Below are 27,943 nucleotides of genomic sequence, written 5' to 3' on the forward strand. Positions count from 1 at the left end.
GCAGAGACCCTATTTCCAAATCATGGCATGTTCTGAGGTGGACATGCCTTTTGGAGGGACCCCATCCATCCCACTAATGTAGGTAAGGAAACCTAAGACCAAAGAGGCCAAGTGACTTTCCCAAGTTCTTACAGTGAGAAAATATCAGGAGATGGTGCTTATAAAACAAGATTTTTTTTTCAGGTGACTGCTTGATTATGTTATCTGGCTCCTAGAAAATGAAGTTTGGTCCTTTTTATCTGAGATACCACCATCATCATTTCACCATTCCTGCTAGTGTATTATTGTTGGTTACACTGTGATTGTTAGGGCCGATGTGATCACCCCTATATATGGGAGTCTCCCATTTATTCTCCATGTGTTAAATGGGGGAAATTAAGACCCACAGTAACCAGGAAATTTAGTGGGAGAATTCCAGTTATAACCTACGTGTCTTGATTTGTAATCTCTCCTCCACCCTGAAAGGATGAGTTATGATCATATGTTGCAGCAGTGGAAGTGGCCTGTGTTAAATTGTGACGAAATTCCTGATGTCTCAATTATTGTTGAGTCCCTCTTCCTTGGCCCAGGACCCTTTGATATGCTGGCCACATGTGGCGGTCTGTTCATGGACCTCTGGTGAACGACGGATAATCCCTGGTGGCCCTGAGGGCCTGTGAGAACAGCTGTGCTTGCCTCACTTCATCTGGCACATCAGCATCTCCTGGCTTGCCAGCATTAGCTAAGACTTTGCTCTGCTTTGCTGGTACCTTTCCTTTCTCTCTTGCTCATTTTACCTCTGAACTGTAGTAGTAGATGGTTTTCAAAATAACCTAACCCCCAAAGGCAACCCCCTCAACCAAATGAATGACTATGGGCCAAACGTGGTAAGCTGATTGTCGCAAGTTTGGGAAACATTAGATAATCCAAATCCTAAAAGATTACCCAATTTTAGGCCCTTTTACTCTGCACCAAGACTGTAGATGCGGCATCATGCTTTCAGGGGAACTACTCTAAAGGATTGAGAGGTACAGATAGGGGCCTCCTAGTCTCTCTTCCTCACACAGAGAACCAGTCTCTGCAAGTCACAAAACCATGCATGTTGACATAGTGAAGTGTGCCTGTAACCACCCACAGTGACCAAATAAAGCTAAGTCCTTGGCCTGTGCTCATAGGCACCACCCTGTAGAGTATGGCCAGGTGCTCTCCCACGTTTAGTTCAGTGAGCTAGCAAGGAGGCTGTGCTGTGCCGCCTCCCTCGTGCAGGGGATCATCTCTTAGTCATCTTGGGCATCATTGTTATCATTTGTTTTATCATGAGCTCTCACCCAGAAGGGCTTAAGTATTGCAGGACATTGTCTAATGAGCAATGAGAACTCTCAGAGCTTAATAAGAGCGGTAGTTAAGGCTTGACTTTTGGTATTGGCCTCCCTGGTGGCTGGAAATCTGATCAACAGGCTCCCAGAAAAATCCAAGCCCTCGGCTGAAGCTAATTGATGCAATGCAGGAGGCTGCGCCACGGTCTCCTAAATAGCAGGGGCGTGATTAGACCCTATCAGCTCAGAGGAACATCCCGGCTCCGCCACGCCACCTCCACCCCCTGGGCTTCCTTGCCCCTCAACAATGGTGCACAAAAGGCAGAGCATGTGTGCCCCTGGCCTCTCCTGAGCCGCTAGCTTACCAGCTGTCACAGCGCGGTGTTAATGGTTTGCGAAACCCAAGAACATGACCCAGTTCTCCTCTGGGGAGAAACTATAACCAGGATGCCGTGCTGGGAAGCAGGATTCAGAAAGCTCACCTGTGTGGGGCTGCTCTCCTTGTCATCCGAGGCAGATTGTTTTGGTTCTTCCAAGTCCACAAATCTCAAATTTAAAATAAGCACATGGAAACTGGTAATGTGATACTGTGATGTTGTTTTTGCTCATGTACTGTCTTCCTTCTATTTAATTTGAGCTCCCTTTTCTGCATCCCCTTGATCTCATTTCTCCCAGTCTTGGCGTTGGGTGTTTAGCCTCTGGTACCCCACCCAAAGGGTGTTGACTCTGAAGTAACTCAGATTTCTCCGATGGGACTGATCGAAACTTGGAATTCAAGGGTGGGCTTCAGTGGTGTCCATAAACACCCTGAAATTGCTGACGTCATTTTATGTATGCAGACACACACTTCACTGGCAGGTGGATAGTTTCATCAGCTTCACCTGAAAAGTAAAGAAATTTTCGTACAATCGGTTCATACAAGTTTGCTCATTCTACTTTGGGTAGTCACCTAGGGCTTCACTGAGCAGGTGAGACCTGAACTGGATCTTGGGAAATGATACTCGGAGGATAACGTGGTGGGAGGCAACCTCAGAGAAGAAATTCCTAGGGAACATCATGGGAAGACCATTACACTTAGAAGCAGTGACCTTAAGTTACCTCCCTTCCCTTAGCCCCAATAAAATATAAATCTGTTAAATGGTGACTATTGCTACTTCCCAGCGTTTTCTAAAGAACCATCAGCTCTTTTCTTTTTTTGGCTCATTCTGTATCCCTGTACCTCAGGGCTTGACTCATATCATAGTGGACGCTAATCAATATTTGATAAATGTGAGTTAACTGAAATAGTAAATGTGAGAGGGCTTTGTAAACAGCAGCGTGTTGCTTCAGCAAAAGATCTTTGTTGCTAAGTATGTATTTTTTGTGCTTTGCAAAACAGCCTGCAGTGAGTGTCTTCTCCCCCTTGAAACTGACCCTTTCCCCTGTAATGGGACTCAAAGGGCCAGCCCATCTGATGGAGTGTCTCTGGGCCGGCCAGATGAATGATAGCTGTGCTGACAATGCTGACAAGATGTGCAGTTTCCTAAGAGCCCAGAGGTGACCTCATCCTCTAAGGGCTCGGCCTCTTAACCCCAGCCCCTGCTGACACACACACACCTGCAGCCCTTCTTGCTCCAGGACCCGGAGAGCCGTGAGCTCCTTCGCTGTCCTCATCTGCACTGGCCCGGGTGGGAGGGCTGAGGAAGGGGGCATTGCAGAGCTTCTGCTGGGACTCCTAGCAGGATAAGTGAACTACCGATTTTTCTCCCAGTGACTTCTCAGCACAGTAAAAACCACCAGATGTTCCTTTGCTGAACACTTTTTCTATCCCCAACTGCTCTTACCCATAACTCCCTAGCAGTGCCCTTGCTAAAAAAGAATAGGTTCGATCTTTTGTTTACTTGTTTTTCTCCTGTGCCATCCAACAGGCTGACTCAGCGGCCTTCCTATGATAGTCCCAGGATGGTGGGTTGGGTGGGAGTGAGAAAAACTCGTAAAAGGCATTGAATGAAGGTGGCAGGAGTGCCTAATACAAGTTAGGAAAAATAGAGATGATTTCTCCATGTAACAATTCTCCAGTGCGGAGAAGTTACCCCCCTCCCTGCGGTGAAGGGAAGCAGTGTGTGAGCCGATCAAATGAGCCCCAAGCTAGTATTAGGAGCCCGTGTTCCAGATCTGTCACTCAGAGACTGTTGGGCAAGCCATTGCACCTCTCTGAGCTTCCAGCACCTCCTCTATAAATTGGGGTAGTACCCATCCTACTTCTCAGGATCATTGTGGTCATCAAAATTTGCAACAATGTCTCAAGTAGCACAAAGTCACACATGTGAGTCACTGTCAAGCTCTACGTGCGCGGACCCAGTGTGTGCAGAGCGGTAATGGGTTCCGCATGAGCTTACCTCTCACCACTGCAATCCTCACCATAGTCCTGCAGGGTTAGATCCTTTCCCTTTTTATGGATGAGGACTCAGAGGCTCAGAAAGCAAAGAACTTGCCCAGAGCCATGCAGCTAATATGTGCTGGAGTCGATATTGAAGTCCAGGTAGCTCATGACTCTCCCCCTCTGTCCTGTTCCTTCGTCCCTAAAAGTATTACATACTCCTGTGGCCTTCATCATCTCTCTCGGGCCCATTCCTCCCTCTTCCATGAGTTCTTCTTGCTATAATATCTTCCTGGATTTTTTTGTTTTTCTCCTGGAAACTGAAATTCTGACATCCCCTTGACCTGCTATTGCCTTACCTGCCCTGATCTCTAAGTGTAGTGTGTGGAGTGCCTTTCTACAGGCGCCCTGCTCCCTTCCATTCCCCAGGCTCCAGGTTATCTCTGTTCATAAGAAAGCTGCCGCCTCTGCCCTGAGGATACAGGGAGAAAGAGCTTCTGGAAATCGCTATGCACAGATGTCCCAGGCAGACCCTGCAGAAAACCAATGAGGCTCTCGCTCTTGATCTTGTCAACTGAGAGTGGGGCAGCACCAGAGGAAAGCGCATATTCCTGGCAGGACCCTTGCATAAGCTCTTTACTCCTTTGAGATGGGGCAAAAGTTATTAACTCCACTTCAGAGATGGAAAAAGATGATAGAGAGACTTGTCTCACATCACTTAGTGACTGGATTGCAGAATCAAAACCTTGGCTTAGGTTATCAGTCCCTGTGTGTCCTTGGGGACTAGGTACCTTTGAGTTGTTGCTAATGTTGGTCAGGTGTTTTCTCTGGGCTTGGCACTGCCAGTGCGTGACCCCAGGGCTGATACTCTGCACCACACCCCCACTACCCAGCACCTGGCCCCCCAGATTTAGGGCAGCTTCCTACTCCTGAGTCCTGTCTGACAAGCTGACCCCCAGCCACCCACTCCCAAGGTGGGCCTCTTCATGGGAGATGCATCTGTAGATGCTGCCCGTGCTCCCAGCGCCAGAAATCTACCCTACAATTAGGCAAGAGATAAATCAAAGCCAAACTTGGCTGATGACATTCAGGAGCCAGTAGTGACCCTTGCCACACATATAAATCCCGGCAGGCTGGCCAAGGGCCTTTGTCTAGTCAAGAGATCTCAGGATTATCTGGCCCTCTTTGCTGATGTATGGAGTCACCCACTGTCGGAGTGTTTACTAACGGTTATCACCTCAATGCTTCGGCCATTATCAGAGGCAGGGCCGCCTGCCGGGGCTGGGCCTCGCACCCTCTCTATTACCACCTGTCAGTGGCAGAGAGTGTGCACTGATGCTGCCCAGTCCTGGCTGCCTAGGAAAGATAGTTTCTGACGGCTGATCAAAGAGGAGAAGCAAGGCCTGATAAAGAGTGTGTGTCGCGCTTACTTTTAACTTTGGGAAACATTGGCATTTGCATTTTTTTCCCCATCTTCCTGGTGCTGGCAGGAACCAAGCCCAATAAATGCGGTGGATTCAGTTACCTAATCACTGGGGAAATGGTATGTGCTTAAAGCAACAGAGCATGACTATAATCTCCTTCCAAGAGAGAGTAGATGAAATAAGCTTTCACAGAAGACTTGCTGTATAATAAAGTAGAATAATTTAAATTTGGACTTTGAAGTGATCTTGCATGCAAAATCTAATCTTGGCATTCAGCAGAACACCATGTTCCTTTTAGAATCAGGGAGCAGCTTCAGAATAAGGAAAGATCCTGGCTGAAGATACTATCGCTGAACTCCCCTGCTAGCATCCCCCCCAAATGGTGCCCGAGTTGGGTGCATGTCCTCGGGCAGCTGGGATACTAGCTGTGGAGCCGCGAAACCTGAGTTCTAGACTGAGGCACCAGGAGATGTGAGCACTTGAGCCAAATCTACCACAAACTTGCTGTTGGGTCTTGGGCCTGAGAGTCAACTGTGAAATGAGGTTTGGTATAGATTATAGAGCAGAGGGGCTTGGAATGCCTGTTTTGTTTGCTTGGGGTTTGTTTTTTTTGGGTTTTTTTTTTTTTTTTTTTTTTTGGTGTTGTTGTTTTTAAGTTAAGCTATCTAAATCCTTTGTGAAGTGAATTTTTAGGTGGAGTCTGTTTTATCAGAGAAAAGTAGAGGTGTTTTGAAGCAGTCCTGAAGACTTTAGAGGAGCCAGCTGGCTCCTCAGAAAACAGTTGAAACACCACTGTCTGAGGACCTGGAGGGCTACATTCTGCTCCGGGGGCACAGCTGCTCACTCTGCCCTACAACTACATGTGCCATGGGGCGCTCTCCTTCCTCTGCCCCGAGGAGGAGGCTGGGCAGGGAGGGGAGTTGGTGGTGGGCAGACAGAAGCACAGCCTGCTCTCACCGCTGTGGACTCACTGTCAGATGTGCCGTGTGTGCTGCAGGTACCTTTGACCGGAGCGTGACCCTGCTGGAGGTGTGTGGGAGCTGGCCTGAGGGTTTCGGGCTACGGCACATGGCCTCCATGGAGCACACGGAGGAGGGCCTGCGGGAGCGGCTCGCCGACGCCATGGCCGAGTCGCCCAGCCGGGACGTCGTGGGCCCTGGAACAGGTAAAAGCAGCCACAGACTCCTAACCTGAGAGGGGCCTGACTGGCACCTGTTGGTATGGAGCTTCTGTGGCAGAAGAGGATGTGTGTTGGCTTTAACTGCTGTGATTGCTGTCTATTTGGGAAGTCTCCTGTTTGGGGGAGCCCTGTGTAAAGGGGAGTTCCCAGGGGAACTGACCCTGCCTGTATAGAATACTGCATACAAAAGTGCCGTGATAAACACAGTGGTTTTGTATAAATGCCCCCAGCATGACTCTCCCAGGGGAGGGACAACCTTGGGGCCTCCCCAGGTCTTCAGCAGCCCAAAGGCATTGAGTCCTCAGGCAGCCTACCTTCCACCATGCTTGAGACTTTATAAATTGGCCAGTGGCTGTGGGGCCTGCCAACCTGGGAGGAAACAAGCCTGATGTTTTTGCCCTTGCACTCTTGGCTCTGAGAAGGCCTAACCGCTGGGGCCTGGCCTCTTACATCCAGAGAGCAATCAGAAGACATCCTTAGATGGGAGCGAGCCCTGTCCCAGGCAGGCAGGTGTACACGTGCGCACACATTCACACACGAAAGACCATAGTCCTTCCATCTCCACACAATTACAGCAGAGCCTGCCTCTCTTTTCCAAAGCACCTCTTTATTCTAGATATCTGTGTGTGAGTGGCTATGCTTGCCCTGCCTTTTTGCCTGAGACCGCCCCTACAGGCCTCTTCCCAGCTCTCTGAGGTCAACGGGAACTTTGTACTGGGTGGAGGGATCCTGGCTGCAGGCCCTCCCTCTATTGCTTGCCAGAGTGCTCTCAAGACCATGAGACTGTTAGTCTTCACTGTGAACTCTCCGTCCCTGCTCCGACCTGGAGAGAGAGCCCCAGGGACAAGCACCTTTCAACCTGGGGGCAGGAATCAAGACCAGCAAGATTTTAGAATCAAAGCATTTCAGGCAAGGCTTGGAACGCTGCATCATCACATAGTCTCACCTCTCCGCAGATGCTCTGAATCCTTTAGATACTTGGTTTTAGCAGTTAAGCTTTTCTCTCTTTTTTTCTCCATCTCATGTCAATCCCTCTGTTCCCACACTAAGAAGACAGAGATATATTATACTCACCGCTGTCTCCACAGCTCTAGCTTCATGCCTCCCATAGAGCCTGCGTAATAATTGGCAAATGGACAGAATGGATGCAGGACAGGGAGAGAAGGTCTGTGGCTAGAGATGCAGAAGTGCCTTATCAGGCCATCTCTCAGGACCAGACCCCCATCACACTCCTTTCTGCTCTGGAAAGAAAGGAGAAGCAAACCTTGGAAATGCAGCCAGCCACGTCCCACTCCCACGAGCCCACACATGTGCACAGCTGTCCATGCCACCGTTCTCCACCTGGATGTAGAAACGAGAAGCTCTGACCCCATCTTCCCTGGAAGTTGTCCTCAAGGAGGAAGGCTTTGCCTTTTCTGAACCTGACTAGGAGTTCAGCCTTTCCCCTGTGCTTCAGGTGCTCTTGGCCAATTTGGGCTCACATAAGCCTGGGCCTGGCACCACCAAATTCCATCCCCAGGACACCGCCTTCCAGTGGTGTTCAGTGGTGTCCTGGTACTAATGCCACCACCCCGGGTCAGCTCTCTGCTCCGGTCACCTTTTTCAGAAGCTCCTTGGAGCACCTGAGTTTATTCCGGAAAACACATTTGAAGGTGCATTCAGTCAGATTTGGGGAACTTCACCCTGGCACAGACAAGTTAGTAACCTGAGCAAAACTGGCAGCAATTCATCTGCCAGACAGCTGAGGGATTCAGAAAAGTCTTTGTGACCTTAAGCAGTTTCTGAAATTAAAAAAGAGGGAAAGGAAATTAAAGCTGCATGATCTACGGGTCAGAAAACCTGAGACACCTTTTTTTTGAACCGAAGGAGTTTGTTTTCCTCTCCAAACTACCACCAAAAGGGATTCATTTGATTTTCTCTGGCCACATTAAATGTATGTTTTTGTTTTTAATCCACCTCCATTTTACAAGCCAGTAAGTCAAGCAGATATTACGGAAGTTAACCTGCTTCTCTCTGCTGTTGTTGAGAATCGCTTTCGCTTTTTACAACTCCAGCTAAAGTAGCAGCTGGTGGTGCCTCCCATGATCTCGAAGGTACGCACCACGCCAGAGGCAGCCAGAGAAATTCAGTTCAATGTGGATGAGAAATTCCAACAAGTCACCCTTCGCCCAAAGCAGTCTCTTGGTCCCTCTCTCTCTTCCCAAGACCCTGCTTGTCTGGGTGGCTCACAGGACATACAGATAGGGGACATCCAGTGTTTGCCAGTGCCAGGTACTGTCCTGCACAGAGAGGATCGAGTCCTTTCATGCCTCCCAGCAGGCACTTCATTTGGTAAAGCCACCGGACGATGCCTCCTTATCAGTGTGAATGAGGCAGACTCTCAAACTCCCTGACACTGAAGCCCATTATGTAGCAAAGCCTCACCATTACACAGGGTTAGCCAGGGATGTACTGGCAAATGTTTACCCACTCATTCACCTGATGGGTAGCATTTGTGCATTTCTATGGTGTAAAAATTCAAGCTATCAACCAGGATGTCAGTCTGCTAACAGAATTCCTGGGAATGTAACAGACAACTAGCTCTAGCACCCCACTAGCCAGCTATACCACAGGACAAATCAGCTGTCCCCAGCAAACCCTTTGAAACCATAACTGGAAACCAGCAGCCCCATCTATATCTGGGAGCTGGTTAGAAATGCAGCGTTTCAGGCCCCACCCAGCCCTACCAAATCAGCACCCGAATTTTAATAAGATGTCTATGCTTACTCAAGTTTGAGGTCTGTTTTAAAACATGGTTAACCTATGAACAGATGTTAGCTCTGTCTTCTGTCAGGGCCACTGCCCAATTAGTCTATTTTTGGTCACATGTGCGATTTGCATGGTCAACCCTACCAGAGCTGGCTGAACTGTTTTCTTACTATTACACCCTTTGCCCCTGCTACCTTTCTGTTGTCCCCATTCAACAAAAGTCCAAATGGAAGTCAGTTCAGCTCTGTTCTTAGACTTAGCTTGCCGAAGAAAAATCACAAATTGTTCAGATTGGTGCCTCTGCAAGTTCATGGTCTCTGCTCCCCAGTGAGCCCTGACAGCCTTCTCCATTTTCCAGTGCCCCCTTCTCCTGTTCTCAGTTTGCATTCACCTTTTGCAGCAGAATCCAGTGCCTAGAACAGTGTCTGGCACATAGTAGGTGCACAGTTTACTGTTTACTGAATGAGTAAATTCTACATTCAGCCAAGAAGTTAGCAGTTCCGCAGCAGTTCTGCTTGCTGCTGTCACTTCTCACCTGTTTTCATTATTTTAGAGATGCCCCAAGTCCTGGGTCCTCCTTGAGTTTGTATTTTTTTATTTCCCCCCAGCTTTTGCTATTGATTTAGTATGGTGCACAAGCTCATCCCGTCATCCTGAATCATTCTCTTTCCTTCCTCATGGATACTTTTTCAAATGTTCCTGTTTTCACATCTCATACCCGCCATTTCGTCTCTCCCCCTGAGAGAAAATGGTTGTCATTCATCATCATTATTGGTTTCCTGCACCCAGGCCCTAAATGTCCCGGCAACTGCCTTCTCCTCTGCCCCCTGTGGAGGGGAGGAGCAGTCCTGCACCCAGCCTGACCCCCTGCAGCTGTGCTGCTCCCGGCCACTGCACGTCTGGGCTGTACCTCCACTCTTCCTGGAACCATGCCCTGCCTTCTGGAAGTGCTCTCCCTGCGGCTCCTGTCTCACCGCACTCTCCTGGATTCTCTTCTGCCTCTGGCTACTCTCAGCCCCTTCTCTGGGTTTTCTTTCTCTGTCAGCCTTAAATTTATTTCTGAAGACCCTAGCTTGGCCCTCTCCTATTCTCCCTCCATCAGTACAGAGCAGTCTGTTCTGTGGCCTCGATTACACTCCATAAACTGACTTTCCAAATAATCTCCAAGTTGCCTTTCTCCCCACATCTCCAGAACCATTTATCCCATCACCTACCAACATTTCCACGTGGCCCAAACTGAGTCCTGTGCCCCAGCCTGGTCCTTCTCCAGGCTCCCCCGTCTCATGGTGCGCAGAGCCCTTCTAGACCAGCGCCGCCACCCGTCTCCTCGCTTACCGCTCTGTACAAACTCCAGCCAAGCTGAACTCCCCGGAGGGTCCCTAAGCACACGTGCTCTGTCTGCCTGCCAGGCCTCTGCACATACTTCTCCCTCTGCCTGGAATGCTGTCTCCCACAGCCCCCGCTCCATCACCCCCCACAAAATAACTTGACTAATTCCTGCTTACCAGACATTCCTTTCAATATTGCCTTTTCTAGAAAAACAGAATTTCTTAAATAAGCAAAACATTGACTTCCCCGACTTGTTTTGTATCTAGGTAAAGATATAATCTAATACCAAAAAAATTTTTTAATAGACACCTGGATACATGTTAAGTACATTTTCATTTTCAACCACTCTTCAACTAAACCTTGTTTTTCTTTTTTGCTTTCTTCCACATCCAACAACACAATTCCCAGGTCTGGGCCCCAGGTCCTGAATGGCTGTTTAACATGTTCTTGACACGTCTGTCTTGCAGGCAGCCTCCTTTTGCTGCTGTTGACTTTTAAGAGCTCACTAAGGCAGCTGTCAAGGTCAAGAGGGACTGTCTCTTCCTTCTCATGAAGATTTCCTTCCCATGTGGCTTCCTGCAGGGCTGGTGATGGTTTCATTCTTTACAGTCACAGCGCTACAGGTAGAAAAGAGGCCTCATTTTTTTCTGCCTATCATCTCCTTTAACAGAGTCCATTCTAGCCCAGAAGCAGTTACTCCTGGAGATCATAAGAAAATCTTTGCCTCTTACCCTCTGTCGCAAATACATATCCTTCTTAACCACCTATACAAAACTTTCACCAAACAATATAATGGACGGTGCATTCTAGTACGTTCACTTTTTTTTTTTTTCCCAAATGTGGTCCTTACATGCTAAATTGATATCATAATAAATCAGCAAATTCCAGTCTACACTATAAAATCCAGTGCTCCAGATTATTCTGCTAAATCCTCTGAGTTTTCCTATATGTATGTCAATTACTCAGCAGAAAAGGCCTGGAGATTATTATTAACTAAAACGCTTCCAAAGATTTGTCAGAACCTGCTTTTCCTCAGTGAAAGGACTGTGCCTTTTTTTTTTCCTACTTAACATGAAAAGCACATTTTTAACATCACACGCAGTTTTTAAAATGGTCACGGGAATATTCAATAAGTCAATGAACACATATCCGTTGATTGCCTATGTTTTGCAAAAGTGTGTGTGTGTGTGTGTATGTACTTGTGTGTACATTAATAACATTTTCATTTCAGGACCGTAGAATTAAATTTTCCATATATTCTAGTTATGTTGCTGAAGTTGACCAGATGTGTACCTCTAGGATTAACTCTTCTAAGGGACCTTAGAACTCCTCCTTGGAAGATTTTTGTGCTAGGGCTGTATTTTCTATAAGGGTCATATTAGTACCGCATGATCAGGGGACAATGACTGCAGCCATGGAGGCAGTGAATTAATTCTCTTAAATTTTAGACATCCCTACTCTCTGGCCAACTCCTTATTCAAAGGAAATAATTGGATTATCAGCATTCATTATAAGAGACTAGTTGATCACATTGGACTTTGCCAACATTCCAGAAGAGGTAGCAGTTGCTAGAATTATCCATTCCATGGATAAAAAAAAAAAAATCTATGGCTCAGAGGGGAGAACTTTTCCCAGTCCAGAGCCAGGGGTAGCTGGTTCCTGGGGCCTGATTCCCTGCAAAGCCTTGGAAATAGGAAGCGAGTTGTGTCATCCCAGGAGGCTGGAGAAGGGACATTTGTGGGTGCTCTATGGGATCTCTAAATTTCCTTGCCCAATCTTGAGATTTTCTAATTCTAAATGAAGGGTGAGCCTCCTGTCTGGGACCTGAGGTAACCACCCTGTTTCTACCTTAAGCAAACCCAGGGTCAACGGGCCAAAGATGCTGCTTTTCGTGCAGTCTGGCTCCTGCTCCCATTGCCCGCCCTTCAGAACACCCACACTGGTTTGATCTTTCCATGGAATCTTCTCATCTCCCTTCAGGCTCTGCATGAGTCAAAATGATATTCTCTCCAAACACCTCAGAAGGATTACAATCCCTGGGTCTCCTGAGAGTAAGATGACCTCTCCTCTCCACACTGACCAGTGTGGCTGCCTTTAGATCCAATCTTTAGTCTTTTTTTCCCCTCATGTCTTAATTCAACTCCTCAATCTGCTGGACCCTATTTCACTTTCTCAAGAAGGGCGGGGCTTCTCAAGAGGAAGGGAGTTCTCATCTCATTGGACAGTCTCACGTCATCATTGCTTCTGCCTCAGGTCTGGCTTCCTGGCCAAAGGCTCATATTGGGCAGTCCTGAGAGACAGCTCCGCTTGTCTGCTGCTCCGAAACTGTCCCCTCTCCTCATGGTCTCTGGCTCCTCGGCACACACTGTCAGCTGAGTGGCTCTGCTAGTCGCTTCGGTCCTACTTTGCACCATCAGTCACAGATTCTTCCTTGTCCTACAGTGCTTTACAAGATGCTCTGTGTGTTCTCTGACAAGCCTCCTTGGTGGGCTGCACATTCTCTCTGAGTTTGCAGCAGGCAGGCTCATTTAGGCACCTCTGTGGTTCCTGGCCTCATAGAGATGAAAGCCCTGGAGGAGCAACAGTGCTGAACTGGGGTTCTGATCCTCTCTGGCTGCTACCCGCCTGAGCTACCCACTCAGGCCCACCTGACTGAGCTGCACCAAGCGGAGGTGCTGATTATTGCCCTGCTCACAGGCCGTGGTCTTTCCAGGCTGTGAAGCCAAATCTACAGACTCTCCAGTCACAGATGCCATAGTGACCGAGGGTGGGGGGAAGAGAGTAAACCCCCACAACGGTAAGGAACACCCAGACTTAGAGTCCAGTGACTGATAGGTCACAGACACCCCTGGTCGGGGTGGAAGGGAGCAGCTGCAGCCGGTGAGGCTGGGGCCAGGGGTGGCCGCAGCAGGCACGGCCGTGTTGGTGTTGCTATTTGCGTCCTTCAGTGTCAGATGGCCTGTTCCTAGCTACTTTCCGCTGGTAGGAAAGGTCAAAGCTGAGCGTCCTCTCACTTCCCAGTACCCAGCTACTGCCTTTGGGGAGAATGTTTGTTTTTCTTTTCAGCAGCATTTGGGAGTCCTCAAGCAAGGAGAGAAGCCTGTGACCTTAGGCAGTTTCCTCTCCCCCTCTGCTCCGTGTCTTCCTCTTGCACCCCACGGGGGACGCCCCCCAGTGAACGCAGCCAGCCCCTGCCTCCTGCGCCTTCTGTGCCCCTGCCCGCTGTGCCCAGCAACTGTGTCATCTCCCTCCCTCCCTCCCAGACGGCTTCTGTGGTAAAAGACTCCACACTCCCATAGAAATACCCCCGGCTGGATGCGCCTCCCATCTGCATGGAGGGAGAACAAGACCTTGAAAGTTAGCTCAAACTAAAAGATGTGGGGTGATAAGGAGGTATCTAGGAAGAGTGTCCCGTCCTGCTGACCCCTTCAGGCTCACCTGGTCCCAAGGGCATATCAATTGCTTCCCACCCTTTCCTCAAAATAAGTGGCATCCCCCAGAAGAAGAAGGGGGTTCTCATGTCGTCCTGTTTCCCTACTCAGAGTGGCCGGGCCCACAGCTGACAGCACAGCCTCCTTGCTGCGATACTTCTATTTGTGTCCTGCAGTGTCAGATGGCCTGTTGCTAGCTGCTTTCCACTGGCAGGAGAGTCTCCTACAAGCTTTTCTCACCTTCCTTTCACCTGCTCTCCACTTCTGATTCATATTTCACTGCCACCACCTTCCTGCAGACATCCTTGCCTGTCAAAACCACCCTGCGCCCTGCCCACCTGGTTCTGTTAAAGTGCCCGCTGCCTGTCCCCTCTGCCCGGTCACCTTTGTAGATAAAGCTCATGCCCCTGAGCCACTCCCTGACCACGCTGCCGAACACCCTCTCTCTGTCCTCCGAACTTCTGCATCACCGACTTGCTGGAGCCTTGGCCCTTGGCATATGTCCTGTGTGTTGCCTTTTCCACTAATTAGTAATGGCGCATTCCCATTAATGACAATTCCCACGTCTTGGAAGGAATCAGCTCCGGTGGTCCCCTCGGCTACTCTCTCACTTATACTACACATACTGCTTCTCTTAACCCAATTCCAGTTCTTTGGACTAGCCTTCTCCCTGCACAGCATCTAGCACTGGGACAAGAGCCAAGCTGAGTCCCAGTTAGTGTTTGTTGAATGACTAGATGGGGTTTGTGTGGCTCCTTAGAGGTAAATGAAAGCTGGCAGCATTGGGAAGAATTATTGTGTCGATTAGGTACACTTCTCAGTTTTTTATGCAATTTCTAATCTGAGTTGATGTAGTGTTCTCTCTCTCTCTCTCTCTCTCTCTCTCTCTCTCTCTCTCTCTCTCACACACACACACACACACACACACACACACACACACACACACACCCTCCTCTGCCCCCAAGCAGAAGCAGACCTTTATGGGAGCTTACAGCTCAGAAAGTCAGGCACACATTTCTCACATTTCTTTAACCAAATCATGCTGATTCCTAGTACAACCTCACTGGTGAACCTGCAGAGAGAGTCCACTCCAGGCATTGCTCCAATGTGGAAGCAAGAGTTGCGGCAGAAAATATACAAGGTGGGGCAAAGGGTGGGGGAGGGCTTCTGGACCCCCAGACCAGGGCCTTCCTCTGCAGATATTAACATAGGTAAATGGTTAACAAAAGGGAGGATTTCTCTCTGTTCTTTCTTCAATGCCAGAGAATTCACCTTTAACCGCTGACCTTTCTGTGAGGTGTGAGATCTGTACAAAGTTGAACCCAGTCATGGATGGTTAAATACCCATCTTTCCTTTCTGTCCCTGCCTCTGCCCCTCTGCCGCCTCAGAAGATAGTCTGCAGTGTACAGACCACCCACTCGGTCTGATGGCTGATAACAGAGGAAGAGCCACACACACACATACATATAGAAAATGAAAGTTGGAAATGACCTTCTGACCCTTTAGCAACCCAGAGCCTCAGCTTTAAAGCGAAAGAGAGCTCTGTACCAAGCCATGCCACTCTGACTGGATTTAACAGAAGGAAGCATTTTGGAATACCCTTCCCGAATCATCCGTTCTACCTCTCACATTGGGATTTCTCCCTGCTCACTTCACTTGCTATCCCAACCCTGCCCTGGGGACCTACATAGGACATTTTTTTATTTGCTGACAAGTCCCCCAGTACCAGCTTGCACCGACCTCCCCCATGTCCCCCCACAACATGTTTTATTTAGTGTAGTTGATAACTTCGATTCCACCCCTCCGTGCTTAATTGAGTTTGAGGAGAGCCGACAGCCAGTTGCTTCATTTGTTTAGGATGACTTTTTCCACTCTGTGCCCCCTGTGCTCATTTTACTGGCCCGCTCCCATCCGCTCCAGGCTCCAGTTGGCCGAGATGGACGTGCCATCTCCTCTTTGATGCCTGTGACTGGTGCTGACCTTCGGGGTGGGGGCGGGGGGGAAAGTGGGCTAAGCCTGCAGGGCTCCACCTCCATCCGGGCACGGGCTGCATCCTTGGAAGGCTTGGAGATTCTTTGGTTTCATACTTTATTCATCCCCCAAGCCACTGAGAGTTGAACAAGAGCGTATGATCCATGCATTCGAGCACGTATTCATGATCCTTCTCTAAGCAGCCCGGTCACAGTGCCAAGCAGCTTTGGACTTCGGGCCTGGTTTCTATGTCCATGGAACTGGAGAGGAGGAAGAAAGCCCTGAGGGGCTACCCACGATGCTGGCTTGACCTCTCCCACCTTCCCTGCTCCAGCCCCATGCGCCAGGCACTCGGTAGGAGGAGGACAGAGGGAAAGAGGACACTGGTCTTGGCTAGTGAGGCAGCTGGGACCCCTCAGTGTGCCGGGCTGGGAGCAGACCGTGAACACCCCTGGCCATGTTCTCAGTGGTCAACCCCCGATTTTGATACCCACTGCCTCTGATCTAAGTTCCCTCTGATCGAAAGCTCCATGTTGCCATCCTCTTTAAAGAAATATTTTATTTTCAATACAGACACAGCCCTTGATGTAGCAGTAAAAACCACCACCCCCGAGAGACACGTGGCTGTGAAGTGTGTTGGTATGTAACCTCCTGTCTTTGGCCACATGCAAGGCTTTGTCCCACTGCTCTTTTCGTGCCTCAAGAGGTTGCCCTCCTACCCCCTGGGGCTCAGGCTTCAGGAGGCATTGGAGTGAGGGCAAGAGGTCAGCTTGGACAGGAGGTACCTTCTGGCAAAGGACTGGCTTGGGATGAGGAGTAGTTGCCATTCTTCACCCAACAAGAGTTTCTTTGAAACCATCTCCCTGCCCCCCTCTTTTAAGATGGAAGTCAAATTTTCGGATTCTGCTGTGCAGAGCAGAGAGGTCACTAGGCTCTAATGCATTTACCATTGACTGCCCCTCTTGTAGTGCGTCTATTAGTGAGTAATTTGATTTGTACCTATTCATTTGCAGTCCCTGCAGGAGCCTGGAGCTGGCCCCTAGTATAATTGGTGCTGTCTCTATTTTTACATCATTAGATTAGCCCCGACTCCTGGCCACTTGTTGTCTGCGCTTGTCTGTCCATTTATACAACCTAATGTAACACAAAATTCATTACTGATCACATTACTTTCAACTCTGAAGCCAGCCTTGTGATAAACATTTGGTTAACCCCTTCCTGCCCACAGGAGGACTGACAGAACAAATGCACTTCCACTCGACAGGCAAATCAATATCTTAATACACCAAAGTGGAATTGCATTTCTAGATTTGTTATTCCTCCTGGAGGAGCAAATGGAAAGGCTCGTCTGAGCTAGCTGAATTGAATAATGAATAGAGCCCCGGCACCAGCAGCCAGTCTGTGAACAGAGCACAAAGACATACCCAGTATCCGCCCCGCTTTTTCATCTGGACAAGCGGCACTGCAGCCATTAATGGAGACCTGTGTGTCTCTCCGGGCGGTGGAGCATGGGTTCGAGAGCATGGGCTGGAAGCCTACTGGGGCAACAGAGACGTAGGCCCACCCTCATTCTCTTTGCTGGGCTTGGCCTAGGACAACTGGGCCAAGAATGACAGCCCTTTTCATAAACCTTCTTCACTCATAAAGACACCAGACACATGGCCTTGGCACTAACGCCACCAAGAAATTAAGTTAAATCCATTACTAAACTAAAGTCTACCATCTGGAAACAAATACACAAAATCGTTCCTATGTAGAACCAAGATAGTGAGGCTGGCCTTGGTTGGCTCACACCAACGTGTATGTGTGCATGTGTGCATGTGTGTGTGTGTGCGTGCAAATGCATGTTCACACACACACAAGGGTGAGCATTCTTTGACTTGGAAATGCCACTTGCACCTGAGTGTGGTTCTAGCTCCCCAAAACGGTTGCCGGTGGGCGCGATGGAGGGCTCGCACAGGGGACTGGCCAGCAGTCTGTAAGAGGGGCCTCATCTCACCACAGAGCTGCTGGTCATTTCTCTCCTGTTAGGGTGATGGATGGGTTCATGAGCAGCAGGGGTAGGAAGATGGTTGTCACCACTCTGTTTAATCTAGAACATTCCACCCCCAACCTGGTTATCCCTTCCCCAGGCCCTGTCTGCGTCTTGATAGCTCCCACACTCACTAGAAGTCATCAACTTGCAGGACAATTTGTTTCAAAAAGAAAAAATACCCCAACATATTTTCATAAATGCCCATAAATCTTGTGCCATAGTGATTAGAGATTGACATAGAGGAAGTGGAAGGGAACCCACTGCCTTGCAAGTCATAAACCCCTTAGTTTGGGGCCATAACTGATGCAACCCAGTTGGGAAGGAAAGAGGGGATGTTCCGCTTTAATTCAGGGAAATCCTGAATGGGAAGCCAAAGAGAGGCATCTTTCATGGGTCATCTTTCTGGAGCAGGACTCCCTCTCTCTCCTCCAAGATTGCACCTTGACCCTTGTTGACCATTAATCCATTCAGTGCCCTGACAGGCCACAAGGGAGCAGCAGCCCTGTGGGAAATGAAGGTCCCAGGGACCCCCTGAGAGGGCTCAGATGCTGCTCCTGGCCTCCTTCATTCTGCCAGCATTGCTCATGACTCCCCTCCTTTGTGCGTGGGGGAAGGCTGGGGGCAGGGTTCCTCCGTGGGGTGGTCCAGAGGATGCAAGTAGAGAGGTAAGAGGTGCAGGGGGGATGGCCTCAAGCTCCTTTCCCACAGAGGGGCCAGAAGGCCAGGCCAGAGGCTCCAGAATCATGATGCTCAAGTGCTTCCTAATGTGAGGAACAGCAAGGAGGGGGTTGCAAGATACCTCCATATCTAGGCAGTGGACAGAGGACCCCAGTGTGTCACTGAGGTGAGCCCGGGGTGGCAGCTGTCTCCTCGGGCCGCTTACCTCCCGGCCCTGCCCAATCCACAGTAACTTGCTCAGTCTCAAGCCTGCTGCTCCGGCCTCAGCTGGTCACCATCTCAGGGGAAACAGAGAAGGTGGATGGGGCTCTCTGCATCGCACACAGGCCCAGGCCATGGCCTCTGCAGAGCAGGATACAGCAATGGCAGGGAGGAGAATGGGTCTCCAGTGGTGTGAGAGCCTGTGATTTCTTAACCTTGATGGAAAGGGGGGGAAAGCCACATCTTACCAAACTCTTCCGCTGCATTGTAGAGAATTTAATTACGTTTGGACATTTGAATGAGAACCATATGTGGCTCTGGTCTGGCAGGCCAGCCGCATTCAAGCTGCAGCGTCTCTCCATGGTCTGCAGGCCCCCGTGCTCTGGAGCCCTAGAGGGCAGCTCAGGGAGACCCCGCTGGAAGCTCGATCATGTCTGCCAAGCTTTGAAGCTGGACTTGAGGAGATAGACGGGTCAAAGCCAGCTGCTGGGCACCTGGCTCTGTAGGAGAGTTCCAAGGCCTGGCTCCATTCCCCAGTCATGCTGAGTGGGCATGTTTGCAGGGCCTGTGTTAGCACCCACACCCGTCCCACATGCAGAGCACACGCCAAGAAGTCATCACAGCCCCAGGGCGGGCATTCTCTGCCCCCAAAGATACGTCTCAGTGCTGCCCAGCCCTGAGGCTACCTTACATGGCATCTGCTTAGGTTCCCAGTTTCACGCCCAACACTGGAGCTGCAAAGGGCATTTCAGGCCCTGCTGTGAGGGCACTTGTGCCCTTGTGCCTGATGAAGACCCCAGAGACAGCTAAGATGATTTTCCTTTTTTTTTTTTTTAATTTATTTATTTATACATACAAGAACTGGGGTACAGGCCAGAGGTGCGGGGGGTGAGAGGATTCACCAGAGACAGAATGGGGAACAGAGCAGGCAGACCGACTGAAATACACTGCTGAGGGGAGCAGCAGGCAAGACAGGAGAGGTCTGCTGCACCATGTGGGTAGCTCCCTAGCTGGGGATCGAACTCATGCTGCAGAGGCTGCAGATAGCTTCACAGTGCGGTGCTTAACCCCTTGCACCACCAGGGAAGCCCTTGAGCTGATTCTCTAACCAGGACACACTGCAGTAATAGTGTTCTCTCCCACGTGGTCCATGCGTGTTCTGCTTCTTAAAGCCCCATCACACCCTTGTCTTTGGAGCCACACACACCCAGGGAGGTTGCCAGCGCAGCCCCCTCCGCCTGTCTGACAGATGATGAAGCAGATGAGAAGTGAAGTGACTTGCTCAGGTCATTCAGCACGTCTGCGGCAGAACTGAGGCTAGAACAAATTCTCAGCCTCCTACGCCAGTACCCCTCCTTCTTGCCATCCACGGAGATTTTCCGCTTGGGGCTGCTCCTACATCTGGCTGATCTTAGGCATGGCTTCAGCCAGATTTAGCAAATTCCTCAAAACCAGGGAAACGTGAGCCAGGTCAGCTTAGCCTTTGTTGTCCCGTGTGTAACACGTTGTGACAGGACATGGCCTGCCTCGGTCAGGGTTAAAGTTATACTGATGAGTAGCATTGAGAGGATCACCGGCAATGGGGTGCCGGTCAAGGTGGTCCGGGTGGGGGATCCTGCTCTCTTCTTTGAAGCCAAGACTTCAAAGGACTTGGAAAGACTTGGGTACCATGGGGATTTCCTGGGTATGGCGTGTGGCAGCCTTTCTGGTTCTTTCCCTGCCTAGGATCGGTGTGCTCTGGCTGTTGTTGGAGGGAGCTGGGGAAAGGCTTCAGTCCCCAGGCAGGTCAGCGCCCCTCTGGCTAATAGCCCACCTACTGTAATTGCTCATCAGCTGTTCAAAAGCTGAAAGGATCAGAGCTTGGAGATGGGGGGGGCTTGAGTTGCTCTACCTGAAACTTGAATGTTCTTCTCACTCCCCCCAATACAGACACCATGGACTCCCTCCGAGAGGCAGTGGAGGAAGCTGTTAACTTCCTCCTTTTGAACATGGGCCCTCCCTTCTGAGTCCTCCCATTCCACAGGCCTCACTCTTTTCTACTTTTATTCTTCCTTCCCCAACATTCCAGCATCCTCATCTTCTGTCATCACGCCCCTGGCCCTAGCCCACCAAGAATTAGGAAATTCAGCCTACCCCTGTTTCCCTACCTCATGATAAGGGCCACATGGGCCTGCCATCATGAATAGGGTTCCAGAGGCCTGAGAGCCTTTCTCCTTGACTACCTGAGGGAAGGTAAGATGGGGAAGAAACGCGATGTGCTTTTTCCCAGTTTTCTGGGTGGAAGCTAAGGAATAGAGAGCTCATTCTAGGTATTGGTCCTGACTTTATCCTTCCAGGAGCCAGTGGCTATCCATGCGGGTCTCAGGGCCCGCCCCCACCCCCACTGACCCTGCTGAAGTTATTAGACTCCTGTATGTGGCCTCAGTAGCCTAGGGAAGCAGTTTAAGTTTGCCAGAGCCAAGGGCACCAAATAATTGCCCTTGTTTTTGGAACTGATGAGTGGGAACTGGGCAGGTCATATGGCTTTGGCCTTATTCTGGGTCTCATTACCTGTGGGGATCAGAAACAGGAGGAATGAAAGCATATTTGTGGGAGTGAGCCTTGTGGATTAAGAGACTCCAGGCAGGTAGGAAGTCGTGTGCCTTCCCACGGGCCATGGCCCTTGAGCTGATGGCGTGGGCTCTCCGAAACACCAAGCTGTGTGGGCAGCAAGATCACCAGAAGTGTATGGCATCAGTGGCTGGGGCTCTGTGCTCAGACAGAGATGTTTGGTCCAAACATACAGGCCAGAGTTAGCCCTGCTTCTCATCTATTCTCTCCTTCCATCGCCCGAGTTACCATTCTTATCTGAGTACGGAGGAGCTGTTTCATCCTCAGCCCCTCAACTTCTAGAAGCTGCCCTCCTTCCTTCCACAAATGTACCTGTGAAGGAACAAAAAAAAGCCCTGCCAGAGGAGATAGGTGGTACTTTCTCAGTCTCCCCCAACCACCATCCTCCCAAGATGGTGGAGAGAGAGGATCCTGACCTGTTGGCATCTCGGTAAATTCTGAAGCCTGAGGGAGTTGCCAGAGGGTGAGAGAAACCTGTAGGGTGGAGCTTAGAAAGGGTGGCAGAGGGAAGGCATGGGCAGACTGGAAGGTGTGTGTGTCTGAGTATGAAGAAAAACATGGCCTCCTTTAACTGCTGCCCTTTTAACCTCCTAGAAAGTGCCTTGGGGCTGAGACTGGCTCCAGCCCGGAGTGTGGTCTCTGACTGGGCTGTCTGGATTTCCAGAAGTATTCTCAACCAACTCGATCTCTATCTCCCTGAACAGACCTCCACTTGCCTCAGCCATACTCTGAAGAAGAGAGCAGTAGTTTCCAGGCCTATGACTGGTGTAAGAGAAGCAGCCCATAGCTGTGTCTGCCAGGATCACCTCCTAATTGTACTGGGGCCATCTCTCTGGGTTCCACCACCAGGAAGCTGTTAATCCTGCTGAGCCCTGGAGGATACATCAAGCTCCTTAGCCCCTCTTTCTCCAAGTCTAGTTTGCATAGTTGGTTCCAGGCCTATGGACAGGCCCCTTGCTGACAAAGCTGACGGCTTGGGCAGACCACACCTGAACGCATTTGCTGAACTTGCAGCAGTCCCTGGTCCCCTTGGCCCCTCCCCCATATATCTCCTCCAGGGAAGATGTGACATACACTGTCCCCCTCCCCTGCCATAGTCTCCACTCGCCGCCATGAACCCTCCTAGCAGAAGGGTATCAAATTGTTTCTGTTTGCCAGCCTCCTCTGAGTCAGGCACCAGGCAAGATGTGGTGTTTGGCTGGCTGCTCTGTGCTCTGGGGCCGCCTCCCCTGAGGTGCCACTGAGCCCAACTCAGGGAAGGACCTTAACCCAGGCCCTGCTGATGGGGGAGAACTGTGGATGCAGAAGGGAAAAATCAATGCATGTCAACAGGGTTGGAAATTTATTTTCCAGCTTGAAGAGGGTATTTACAAAGAGGCAAGGAGGGAAATGAAAAGCTGTAAACACATATCTGCCATCTTCCTCTGCTGGGCCATTTCTTGATTAAAAAGAAAGAATCCGTCCCAAGCTCCAGTGGAGGGTGAGCTGGTGGGGGCCTGGATGGCAGAGACACCTATGTGGGTGGGAAGATGTGGTGCCGCTGAGGTCCTATGGGTAATCACAAACACTAACGCAGTTGCAACAATAATAGGACTCACATTTGCTAACTGGAGGCTCTAAGCACTTTGTGATGCACTCACCATGCATTATTTAATTCTTACAACCACACTGTGTAACAGACATTGTAATCCTCGTATGCACAGACTGAGGCACAGAGATGCTGGGTTACTGGCCCAAACTCTCCCAGATAGCAAGAGGCCACAGTCTGTGCTCCTCACACTCCACCGCCTCAACCTGGACAGACCCATCCGTCCACTGTCTCGCCCCCCCACCCCCCGCCCCGCCAGTACCACCAGGGAGTGGGGAAAGGGAGCAGTCTCCCTTCTACTGCCCGGAAGTGGGCGGTATGACTCAACCCTGAAGTCTAATCCTATTCCCACGAGGCCTCTTGGGTGGTTAGCTTGGGACTGGGGTGTGTGGCTGCAGCCAGGACCCATAAAAGTGCTCTGCTAATCCCTTTAATGAACAGCACCATGAGTCTCTAAGTGTGCAGGGCAAGGCCGGCTGCAGTCTTGGAGCCCACCAGAGAGGCTGGGCAGTAGATGCTGGTCCTTTTGTAGTGGGGAAAGTGCCAGGGCTGCCCTGGGGGCTGATCAAGGGGTCTGAGGCACTCTGCTCCCAAGCAAGTGTGTACATGTGGACACACACACACACACACACACACACACACACTGCCCTTGTTGACTCTGCTGGATCCCAGAAACCAGCCTCCGAGTCCTGAGACTTGGGCTCTCCAGAGTAACCACCTCCTCCACTGCCTCCCCAAAATTCAAAGGGGCTTCCCTTGCGGTCTCTGCTCACCCAGCCACTCCCACTGCCCTCCAGCCTGGAGAAGGTCAAAGCCAAAGTAAGACTTCACTCCTGGGGCTCCCTGCCCAGCTCGGCTTCCCCATCCTTCCCCAAGCCTCACTTCAGCCCTGAGTCCTCAGCCTTTCACCCCTCCCCTGCAGGCTGGGGGAACTAACACCACGGTGCTTGTAAAGCGAAGGTTGTGTGAAAGGAGGCCTCCGTCCAGGCTGTCCCCAGAGTCCCTGTCTTGTCAGGTGTGAGGCAGCCTTGCAGGAGGGGAGGCTCTGGATCTAGGAGAGCAGACAGGCCCGCAGACAACCTGTGGATGACGCAGCCTTGGAAACCAGTGCTTCAGAGGGCAAAGTACCTGGGTTGGGGGGAGTCTTCCTGTCCTGTCCCCCCAGCCAACTCTGGTGCCGTGTGAGTCCCCGGTGCTTCCATCCTTTGCCTCTCCCCTAGGGAAGCACTCCTCTGCCCATCAGAGCCCACCCACAGCTCCTAAGAGCCAGTTTCTGCTGCTCCTGCCTTTGCCAAAGGGCAGGGTACCTTGCTGTGGGGTGAGGCCGGCAGGGGTGACAGAGGAGCAAGCCAGTGCAGGCTTGGCTCCCTCATTCCCCTGGGCCCAGCCCAGGAATGGAGTGATGATCACAGGCGGCCACGCTCCTGTGTCACGCCTAGATGGAGAAGTCCCCCCAAGGCCCCCTTGGCATACACACCAGGGAGCCGGGGCCACTGCTCCCTGACAAGAGCAGCCAGCTCTCCCTGGCCCCTCGGACACCCGTAACGTTTTCTGGGCTGCACACCAAATTGGGGCAATATGAGGATGCAGCCTTCTCCTTCCTTCACTTGTTTAGTCAGAGACAAGGCTCTTCCCGCTCAGCTGCTATGCATTCTGTTGGCCCCCTGGCCCCCTGCGACTTGCCCATCTTGACCCACAGCATAGAGGGGCAGCTGAGGGTAGCAGGCCCATTTTCCAATAAGAGCCAGGGGGGATGAGTGGAGAAAGCCAGAGGTGGACACTGGGAGCCAGGCACTCCTAGTGCAGCCTGGGGTGGTTACCGTCTCCATTCGGGGCCAGTCCCCTCTCTGGGGCACTGCATAACCAGGGCTGGTGACTTCATACTCCTGCTCAGTTTTGCAGGCCAGGGAGACCAGCACCCACTTCCCAAGAGAATGTGAAGTCACAATAAGATGATCTCCTCAACCCAGCCACTAACTGGGAGCTACTCCTCATCCCCTTCTCTGCTCCGAGGCCTAGAGAACAGCCTCTTTTAGAGCCAGCTTCTCCTTACTTTCACTGTGGGGGAAGGAGGCCTGGGGATGCGTCTTAGTCTCCCCCCAAAACACACACATACAGCCCCCAGCTCTGTCTTCTGCGACCTGGGCAAGTTTCTGGAGAACTTTGCCAACAAGTCCGTCTTGGCTGCAGGAGAGCCATCCCTGGGGGTCTCGGGAGTGGGGGAGAAGGGTGGCGACCAAAAGCTGGACCACTGAGTCAAAAGGTTGGAGGTATCCCTGAAACCTCTGCAGCCTGTCTGTCTCTTCTCCCTCTCCCTGCAACCCGCCTGCATGGGGTGCCCTCCGGCACTGCATGGGCCAGAGGCCCCTTTCTGTCCCTTCCCAAAGCTGCTCCCATGCTCCGTGTGTGGCTCCCCTGCCCTCACTCCCACGCTGAAGGGGGCTCCGCTCCATCACAGCTGTTTCATCTCGGGAACCCTCAAGGCCGGTTGGTCCCCCTACACATGCATGACACTGTCCCCATGACTGGAGAATTCTGCTGCAAGCTTACCCCCCTCCCAGTGTGACACCCCACATCTCCTTACTCCCTCTCCACCTGCTTGCAGAGATCAGTGTACTTCTCGATCGTTGTCCATATCTTTTCCAAAAAGATTCCTCAATGCTTTTCTTTTCAAAAGGGAAAAAAAAAGGAAAAAAAAAACAATGCCAACAGCCCAGCGCCCGTGAGCAACACAACAGTAACAAAGCATGTGTTCGGGATGGAGGAAGGTAAGGCCACACATTTCCGTTTGCTGCTTGCTCCTAGGGCCGGGCAGCTGGGATGAGTAGATGGGGGGAACGTGTGTGCACCCCTCCTCCACGTCCACTTCCCACACACACATTGTTGGGTCTCAGCGAAGAAAAGGGATTTGACAGAAGTGCCCAGGCACAGCCAGGCCTCTGGTTCTTCGACTGTCCATGCTGGACGAGAAGCCCCGCCTTCCCTTACCACATCATTCATTCACTCATTCATTCATTCATTCATTCAAGAAATGTTTTTTGAGCACCAGCTATTCTCCAGGCCCTGTGGTTAGCACTGTAGCGAAGGCACAGAAGTGGCTCCCGAAGGGCTCTGCACCTGGATGGGGGCTCACAGGAGCAGGCAGCACAGTGGTAGGGGCCGGGCAGGAGTCAGCACAGAGCGCTGTGGGGCCTGGCCGGCTCTGCCATGGCAACAGGAGGAGGGGATGCTCTTGCTAAGCTTTGGAAGATGAGTAGGTGTTCTGGGGGCCGAGGGAGCCTGTGAGGGCTTTTCAGTCGAGGAGTCGCATGAGCACAGGTCCAGAGGCTGAAAGCAGCCTGGAGAGACCCCAAAACTCCCCACGTTCATTACTTTGGCTCCTGTAATCCAATCACAGGTGACAACAGTGAGGTCTGGGAGGCAGGTCACGGAAGGCTGTTTTGTGGTGCTGTGTTTAGACCTTATTCTGAGAATCACTAGGAGTCGATGCATGTTTTTAAGCAAAGGAAAAGGGAGATGAGCTTTGCGCTCTAGACTGACCGCTTTGGGTTGCGATCCCAGTGAGCTGGAGAGGGGAGTCTGGAGGGCAGGAGACTAATCAGGAGTTCTTAAAATTCTCCACACAGGAAGTGCAGGCCTAACCAGGGCAATGGTAGTGGAAATGGAGAGAAGGGAAGAGGTTGAGGGAGACCTAAGGGAGATGAACTCAGTCACCTGGGATATGGGTGCAAGGGAGCAGCCCCCCCTCCATCTTACCCCAGGCCTAATTGTGAAGAGAAAATACGAGCAGGGCAACTCAGGCTCTACCTGGCCCCTGGAGCAGCAAACTCATCTTGTAAATCCCCCTGGCAACGTCCCTGCACTGTCGTATGATGGCATGAGGTGTCCCCACTCAGGATCAAGGGGTGGGGTCACTGCGGCTGCTGAGGGGTTTGCTGTGGGCCTCCTCCAAGGGGCAGTTGCGGGGCGGCGCTTGGTCCCCGGCTCCGGTCTCAGCTTCCTGGCAGTGTGGATGTGTTGGCACTTTGCAACATTTGGGGGCCTGTCCCCCAGGTCGGGAAAGGGGCTTAACTTCCCCCATACTATTGCTCTTTCCTGCTCCTTCACCTGGGGCTTTCTTCCTTGGGCCTGGAGTCCAGAACCTGAGGAAGCCCCTGCTTTTCTTGCTACTGCTGGTGTGCCTCTCTCCTGCTCTCAGCGCCCCCTAGTGCCGGGATGGCTGTGCATGAAGGCAAGGGCCTGTGAAATCAAAAGGGGCCTCTGAGATCTCCCACAAACTCCTTGACTTGCTTGTGGGGAAAGAAGGGAGTAGAAGGAGCTTTCTTGGGGTCTGAGGTGTCCCTATAGAAATCCCAGGGTCTATTCTTTGCCTTCCTGTCCTCTCCCTCTCTTGATTCAGTGGCCTACACTCTCCAAATTAAGGTGAGACTGACGAATGAACAAGGAAGAAGGGAGCCCACACAGAAGCCACCTGCTTTGTTTTCTGGTCATATCTAGATAACTCTTCACTTATTCCAGGGTCGGGCCCAAAAGGGCAACCGTATCTCTTGGAGATGAGGACCATCGTCAGGCATGAGTGCACTGCCCCCTCCTCCGACCGCCCCTGTCTCCTGAGAGGTGCCCTTACACACCCTTCTAGCTGGGGCCTAGGCCCCAGATGTGGCTGGTGTAGCCTGAGGGCCCCTCACACCTGAGCCCAGGTGCCTGCCTTTGGCTCTAAAGGAGAGCAGCACAGACTCCAACCCATTCTGTGGCTGCTGCTACTGGAAGCCTTGGTGCTTTGGGGGTACCCTGCATGGAGGGGCGGGTGGGGGGTCAGTGGTTAGTTTATGGCTGACTTTACTCCAATCCTGGAGTAAAGGCCATGACCATACCCTGACCAAAGAGGTTCCCGCAATGAGGGAAAGACTGGAGGCTGCCAGCCAAAAAACAGTTTCTGTTTGCAAACCTTCCCCTCCTCAGGCAGAGCCTCCCTGTGACCCCAGCTGCCACCTGGCCCATCTGGAGGGCGGGTGGGGAGGCCTCCCTGCGGAAGAATGGACTCAGATTGGTGCTTCAAAGCAGGCAGACCGGTCCAGGGTGTGTTTCCCCAC

The 27,943-nt window shown here is 51.3% G+C and overlaps 1 protein-coding gene across 1 annotated transcript in view; it reads left to right on the forward strand.

Moving 5' to 3' along the window:
* BCAS3 (BCAS3 microtubule associated cell migration factor) overlaps positions 1–27,943 on the forward strand; it is a 557,971-nt gene that overhangs the window by 529,173 nt on the left and 855 nt on the right. The window contains exons 25-26 of the mRNA XM_037494441.2: positions 6,076–6,243; positions 16,312–16,377. Of these exons, the coding sequence (XP_037350338.2) occupies positions 6,076–6,243; positions 16,312–16,377 (234 nt within the window). The remainder of the gene's footprint in view (positions 1–6,075; positions 6,244–16,311; positions 16,378–27,943) is intronic.

The sequence above is a fragment of the Talpa occidentalis genome, unplaced genomic scaffold (genome assembly GCF_014898055.3).
Source record: "Talpa occidentalis isolate TD23 unplaced genomic scaffold, MPIMG_talOcc4v2.1 talOcc4.7, whole genome shotgun sequence".
In the NCBI taxonomy this organism is placed as follows: domain Eukaryota; kingdom Metazoa; phylum Chordata; class Mammalia; order Eulipotyphla; family Talpidae; genus Talpa; species Talpa occidentalis.